Source organism: Propithecus coquereli, unplaced genomic scaffold (genome assembly GCF_000956105.1).
Source record: "Propithecus coquereli isolate 6110/MARCELLA unplaced genomic scaffold, Pcoq_1.0 Scaffold178, whole genome shotgun sequence".
Classification (NCBI taxonomy): Eukaryota; Metazoa; Chordata; class Mammalia; order Primates; family Indriidae; genus Propithecus; species Propithecus coquereli.
The window spans coordinates 1,432,852-1,439,226 of NW_012142523.1; the positions used below are offsets into that span (position 1 = coordinate 1,432,852).

At 56.6% G+C, this 6,375-nt stretch overlaps 2 protein-coding genes across 2 annotated transcripts; one reads left to right on the forward strand and one right to left on the reverse strand.

The window, feature by feature from the left end:
* Nucleotides 1-3,243: 3,243 nt before the first annotated feature.
* Nucleotides 3,244-4,175, reverse strand: FAM229A (family with sequence similarity 229, member A). Its single transcript, XM_012642264.1, has 3 exons — nucleotides 3,890-4,175; nucleotides 3,663-3,809; nucleotides 3,244-3,509 (listed from the first exon to the last, which is right to left on the reverse strand). The coding sequence occupies exons 1-3, from the start codon at nucleotides 4,024-4,026 to the stop codon at nucleotides 3,407-3,409; spliced, it is 387 nt and encodes a 128-aa protein (XP_012497718.1). The 5' UTR covers nucleotides 4,027-4,175; the 3' UTR covers nucleotides 3,244-3,406.
* On the forward strand, nucleotides 4,130-6,192 carry TSSK3 (testis-specific serine kinase 3). Its single transcript, XM_012642263.1, has 2 exons — nucleotides 4,130-4,751; nucleotides 5,463-6,192. Exons 1-2 carry the CDS (start codon nucleotides 4,607-4,609, stop codon nucleotides 6,122-6,124), a joined length of 807 nt encoding a protein of 268 aa, XP_012497717.1. The 5' UTR covers nucleotides 4,130-4,606; the 3' UTR covers nucleotides 6,125-6,192.
* The last annotated feature ends 183 nt before the right edge of the window (nucleotides 6,193-6,375 follow it).

Below are 6,375 nucleotides of genomic sequence, written 5' to 3' on the forward strand. Positions count from 1 at the left end.
TTGTTGTTGTTGAGATGGGGGTCTCACTGTGTTGCCCAGGCTGGCCTTGAACTCCTGGCCTCAAGCGATCCTCTCACCTTGGCCTCCCAAAGAGCTGAGATTACAGGCATGAGCCACTGTGCCCGGCATTGAGATTAAAGTAGGAAAGCAACAGGGCTGGGTTTGTGGTCTTTGTAAAACAATTCTGGATCGGAGGAATCAAGCAAGGAAGGAGGCAGGGAGACCCATCGGGGGCTGCTGGGGTTTTCCGGGTGAGTAGTGATGGGGGCCTGACTCAGGGTGGTGGCAATGGAATTGGGGCAGGATGAACTGTGGTTGCCTGGGAGGGATTAAGGATGACTTCTGTCCTCATACCCCAAGGGTGGGTGGGGAGAGGGTAGTGGGAGCTGGGCCACCCATACTCTAATAGTATCCAGCCCCTGTTCTACCGGCTGTGGTCCCTCACCCATCCTCTTTCTTAGAGGAACAGATGGAGGCCTAAGAGGCAGAAGGCTGCTAAGAAGGCCCAGGACGAGGCAGAGGGGAGGAGAAAGGGGAAGTTGGGCCAGAGTCCGGATGTTATGAGGTTTCCGGGAAAGTGGAATCTGGGGTTTCCTCAGAGCCTGGAAATTCCAATGTCTCTGGCTCTGTCTTGAGATCCCCAAATCCTGAGATACTCAAACTCAGGGGCCCAGTCCTTGTAAGTCCCAGGGGCCCTCTCAGGGCTGCGAGTCTATATCTGAAGGGCCACAGTCCCCTGACAAGTCCCACGGTGGTAAGCGGGACACTTGACAGTCTTTCTGTGAGCCGCTCCCAGTGCCGTTACATATGTGGTCCGGTGTAATCCTCAGTAATAAGGCACGGAGCTCATCCGTCCTCAATGCACCTGTGAGACTTCAAGGGGTTAAGGACCTTGCTCGAATTCACACAGCTAGGATGCGGCAGAGTGAGGATTTGAACCAAGGTTTGACTGACATCAGAGTCTGTGCTTTTAGCTCCTGTGCTATATTAAGCCCGAGGACCCTCTGGCTGATTGGCTCAGGAAGGGGAGGAGGCTTTGTGGGGGATCTGCTCGTGGTTGGGGTGGCTGTCCCCCTCTCACATGAAGCAATGCGAAAGGGTAGAGCTGACGTCAAGTATTGCCATGGTGATACAGCAACCCTTTCTCTGCCGTCTCCATGGTAACCTGGGGGGTCCATCTGTACTTCGCCCCCTCCTTCTAAAAGGGGGTCCCTTAGGGAGGGGCTGGCTAATAAGGTGTCTGAGAAAGAAGTCAGGGAAGGCAATGATTAGAGCATCACCCTTTGCCTGGCCCTTCCCATTCCTCAGGCCCAGAGAAGAAGGCTGGGACCTGGGGTTCCTGCATTGGGGTCTGGGGACAGCTTTGCCCTCTAGGGTGACAGAGAGGCAGCTCTGCCTTTCCCACCTAGGGATTCCCCTGGAAATGCCCTGCCCTGCCAAGTTCTTAGGTTCCTGAGCAGAATTGCTAGGAAGTTGGCAGAGGGAGGCAAGGGGCTTTCCCCAGCCTCCTCCCGGGCTGGACATCACCCCGCCCCTGGGGACAGTTTGTCTCTCTGGCTCTCTGCTGCCCCTTGAAGCCAAAGGTAGGAGCAGCAGCAGTAGCAGCCTCTCTTGTTTATCAAGTGCCAGCTTAGCCAGGGATTCCTGCCTGCTGCTGTACATGCAAGCCTTACTGAAACCTTCCAGCAGGTGTCATTAAGCCCATTTTACAGATCTGGATATGGAGGCTGAGAGAGGCTAACTAGCTCAAGGTTGCACAGTTAGGAAACGGCAGAATCAGGACTAAAATTTAGGCCAGTGGCTTATCCAGAGGGAAAAAGGAAGAAGAAACAGAGAACAGGATGGAAGAGAATAGAAATAGGAGAGGGAAGGGACCCAGGTAGGGGCCTGTCATATTCCCTGTTGCCTACAGAGCAAAGTTCACTCCTTAGTCTGGTACTTGAGGGTTTCCTTGATCCAGCTTGTCTTCTGCTAAACCATCCCTGGATCCCCTGCAATCTGAGCTCCGCAAAGGCAAGGGATCTGTCAGATTCAGGCCTGGATTCTCAGCACCTAGAGTGGCCCAGGTAAGTGTTGGTGAAAATTGATTAGCGTGAGCCTGGCACGGTGGCTCACACTTGTAATGCTAGCACTCTGGGAGGCTGAGACAGGAGTGATCCCTTGAACTCAGGAGTTCGAGACCAGTCTCAGCAAGAGACTCCGTCTCTACTAAAAATAGAAAAATTAATCTCTACTATAAATAGAAAAATTAGCTGGGCATTGTGGCATGTGCCTGTAGTCCCAGCTACTCGGGAGGCTGAGGCAGGAGGATCGCTTGAGCCCAGGAGTTTGAGGTTGCTGTGAGCTATGATGATACCACTGCACTCTAGCCCAGGCAATAGAGCCAGACTCTGTCTTTAAAAAAAAAAGAAAGAAAGAAAATTTATTAAACATAATGAGGCGTGTGCTAGCATCACCTATCGTCTGGGGGACCCTAGGCAAGTCTCTTAAGGCTCAGTTCCCTCACCTGTAAAATAGGAAGTTAAGAAACCAAAGTTTGTTTTTTTTTTTAAATGGGAGAGTGCAAATGCGGTCCCCCACTACCACAAATTATGCAGTGGAGTTTCCCACATTTGGGGAAATCGCAGGGGGCAGCACACCTGGAGTGCAATGGATAAGCCTCGCCCTGGGAAAACTACCCTCGTGATCATGGCATCGCCCCTGCCAGGTAAGTATGAAACCAAAGTTTTTAAAACGACTTCCTCCCCAATCTTTTTGTGATCCCATCAGTTCTAGGAGAAACCAAGGCTCAAGATGGCCTGGGCAGCTCCTAACCCCTACAACAAGGCCAGAGGTGCTTAGGGCCACAAAAAGCAGGTGGCAGAATCTAATTCCCACTTTGGAGAATTAAATGGACCTGGTGTGGGTGGCCATTCGTTTTATTCTACGTTGTCTGTCTACCTCTCCCTCCAATCCCAAGCTGTGGGTCGCCAGCGGCCAGCACCAATTTCACTGGAGAACCAAGGGGAGGGTTAGGGAGATGGACGAGGGCAGGGCCCTTAAGGGAAAGGCTGCCTGGGAAGGGGTCATGACCATCGAGAAATGGGGGACGGGAGGTGGCGCCTAGAGAGTAAGGCGACTGGAACGGCGGCCCCCAGGGCCAGGCCCCAGTGAGGAGGCAGCGGAAAGGAAAGCGTTATCGGATGGGGCAGAGCAGCTGGGTGGACCCGATCCGACAGACAGACACACACGGCCAGCCCGGAGTGGAAAGAACAGTTTATGCTGTGCTTTATTAAAATGTGCATCATTCTTTTATTTTAAAATGTGCATCATTGTCTCGTGCTCGGCGCGTGCGACCTCAGCGTGGTGGCCCGCGGAGGGCCTCATCCCCACCCGGCTCCCGCGGAGCCGCCGTGCGCGGGCGAACTCAGGTGGCGCGGGCCCGGGGGCTCCCGCCCGTGGCCAGGTAGACGTCGATGGGCACGTGCAGCAGCGTCAGACAGTGGCAGCCCGGGCAGCGTCGAAGCGGCCTGGGGAGAGCCGGGCGCGAGGCCGGGCGCTGAGGCGGGGGTCCGGCCCATCTTGTTGGGGCGCGCCCGCGACCCCCGGGATGCGGGTGTGGATGCGGCTGGGGAGCCCTGGGGTGGAAAGTGGGGCGGAGCGCGGGGCCGCGGGGGCCTCACCTGACCGGGCTGTGCTCCGTAGCTACAGGCTCCGTGCTGTCCTGGGGCTCGGGGGCGGCGGCGAGGCCAGGGGAGTCTCCCGCCTCAATGGGGAATCTTCGACCCTGCGGGGGCTCCTGGGCACTCATGTCCAGGCCCCGGGGCGCTCTGCGCGGGGAGTGGCGGTCAGGCCGCTCCCAGGCCGCCCGGCGCCTCCTCCCCGCGCCCGCCCCTGGGCGGTTGCTCACCTGCCGGAGGCCGAGGCCGGTCCCAGGCTGGAAGCAGCTGCCCGAGCCCTGGCTGCGGGAGGACGCTCCGGTCCAGGCAGAGCCGGGCAGGTGTCTGCGGCGCGCCCGGGCGCGGGCGTCGAGACGGAGGGCTGCATTGTGACCCGGGCTGCGGCGCGCTGACCTCACAGAGCCCGTTCCTTCCGCCGGGGAACCCCGCCGGCGCCCCAGGCCGCCCGGGCACTTAGCGCGGGCCGGAGCCGGGAGCTGAAGGCTCTTGCCATGGCGCCTTGGGACAGGATCGCGCAGCCCCCCAGCCGCCCGATGGGGGCGCAGGAGACCAGGGCAACGCGCCGCGAGGAATCCCCGGCCCACGCAGACACCCGGGAGCGCCCTCCATGCGGGGCTGTGACTCGCTGCCTGGCGCAGGGGCGGCGGTGACTTAACCCGTGCTGGGTTTGGTGGTGGTGGTGAGGGCAGGTAGGGGCACTGCCCATTTTGGCCAAGGGTCACACAGCATTTACATCACAATTGGGCCAGAGTTTAAAAATGTCTGGTCCTCTCCCTCCCCACCGCCCGCGGTTGTGTCCAGACAGAGAATGTTCTAGCGCTGGGGGCGGCTGCGGATGAAGTCCTTGGGGGAAAAGAAGCAGGCCAAGGGCGATGGTGGAGTAGAGCTGCCTCGCAGAGGCAGCATGAGCTGAGAGGGTGATAGGAAGGAAGGAGGCGCTAGACAGCATGGAGGACTTTCTGCTCTCCAATGGGTACCAGCTGGGCAAGACCATTGGGGAAGGGACCTATTCCAAAGTCAAAGAGGCATTTTCCAAGAAACACCAAAGAAAAGTGGCAATTAAAATTATAGACAAGATGGGAGGGCCAGAAGGTGAGCTGGGGCCCCTTTGGAGGAAGGGAGGGCTGGCGGAGGTGGGTGGGTACTTCCCCAGGTTAGAAAGCTCATTCCCTCTTTCCTTCTAGTTGGAACCTAGCAAAGCCCCCACATCAGGGGTCTGGGGTAGGTTACTGGGGAACAGAGGGATGCTGGGAGTCCAGGAACATCACACCCTCCAAAACCCAAGATTAAAGTGGCATGAGGGGAAGGATCTGAGCTGGCCAGGCTTCTCCTGTTCCAAGAGGGGAACAGAGACAGGCAGAGAGGCCACAGCCAGGGCTGGCAGAGGGCAGGAGTTGGCGCCAAGGCCAGTGGAGATGGGAAAAAGGCAGGCAGGGCTCACTGAGAGCGCTGTGGGTCAGGACGAAAGGCGGGAGGAGCTGGCTCACCACTCTGTGGGCAAATCTCCTGCTTTGTCTAAAAGTCCCCAAAGCACCTTGTTATCTGTGGTCTCACAGACTGCTCACAAATGGTCCCTGAGATTAGCAGGGAGTCGTTCCCCTGAATAATATACTAACTACAAAAATAATAGAAGTGAACGTTCTTTGCAATGTCCAAGCAGCTATGCAACTTATGACCATCAAGGGAGGCAAGAAACAAGACCCAGACATGGTGGGCAGACAAAAGCTGGAAGGCAGGAGACAGGAGTGAGGAGTTAGGTCCTCTGCTCTTGATAGCCCATCTCTCCTCCCCTTGTTTCCTCAGAGTTTATCCAGAGATTCCTGCCTCGGGAGCTCCAGATCGTCCGCACCCTGGACCACAAGAACATCATCCAGGTGTATGAGATGCTGGAGTCTGCTGACGGGAAAATCTTCCTGGTGATGGAGCTGGCAGAGGGAGGGGATGTCTTTGACTGCGTGCTGAATGGAGGGCCACTGCCCGAGAGCCGCGCCAAGGCCCTCTTCCGTCAGATGGTCGAGGCCATCCGCTACTGCCATGGCTGTGGCGTGGCCCACCGGGACCTCAAGTGTGAGAATGCCTTGTTGCAGGGCTTCAACCTGAAGCTGACTGACTTTGGCTTCGCCAAGGTGTTGCCCAAATTGCGCCCAGAGCTGAGCCAGACCTTCTGCGGCAGCACAGCCTATGCAGCCCCCGAGGTGCTGCAGGGCATTCCCCACGATAGCAAGAAGGGTGACGTCTGGAGCATGGGCGTGGTCCTGTATGTCATGCTCTGTGCCAGCCTACCTTTTGACGACACAGACATCCCCAAGATGCTGTGGCAGCAGCAGAAAGGGGTGTCCTTCCCCACTCATGTGGGCATCTCAGCCGAATGCCAGGACCTACTCAAGAGGCTCCTGGAACCAGATATGGTCCTCCGGCCTTCAATTGAAGAAGTTAGTTGGCATCCATGGCTAGCAAGCACTTGATAAAAGCAATGGCAAGTCCTCCCCAATAAAGCAAGGGGAGAAAGCAAACCCAAAACCCGCTTCTAAAATGGTGATATATATTTTACACTTTAAGTTTACCTATCCTAATACTTAACTGTACCCTCCCCAGGGTTACTATTCTTTCCCTTTAAATATCTTCGTGGAACCAAAGGGCCTTATTCAGACTTCCCTTTTATTATGGCTGACAAGTGATTTTCATACAGGTGTTTAACTAAAGTTAATTAAAATAG

Coding starts and splice junctions, on each gene's coding strand:
- TSSK3 (XM_012642263.1), top strand. CDS start 4,607: ATGGAGGACTTTCTGCTCTCCAATGGGTACCAGCTGGGCAAGACCATT. Junction 4,752..5,462: donor CAAGATGGGAGGGCCAGAAG/GTGAGCTGGGGC, acceptor TTGTTTCCTCAG/AGTTTATCCAGAGATTCCTG.
- FAM229A (XM_012642264.1), bottom strand. CDS start 4,026: ATGCAGCCCTCCGTCTCGACGCCCGCGCCCGGGCGCGCCGCAGACACC. Junction 3,810..3,889: donor CCGGCCTCGGCCTCCGGCAG/GTGAGCAACCGC, acceptor CTCCCCGCGCAG/AGCGCCCCGGGGCCTGGACA. Junction 3,510..3,662: donor ACGGAGCACAGCCCGGTCAG/GTGAGGCCCCCG, acceptor GGCTCTCCCCAG/GCCGCTTCGACGCTGCCCGG.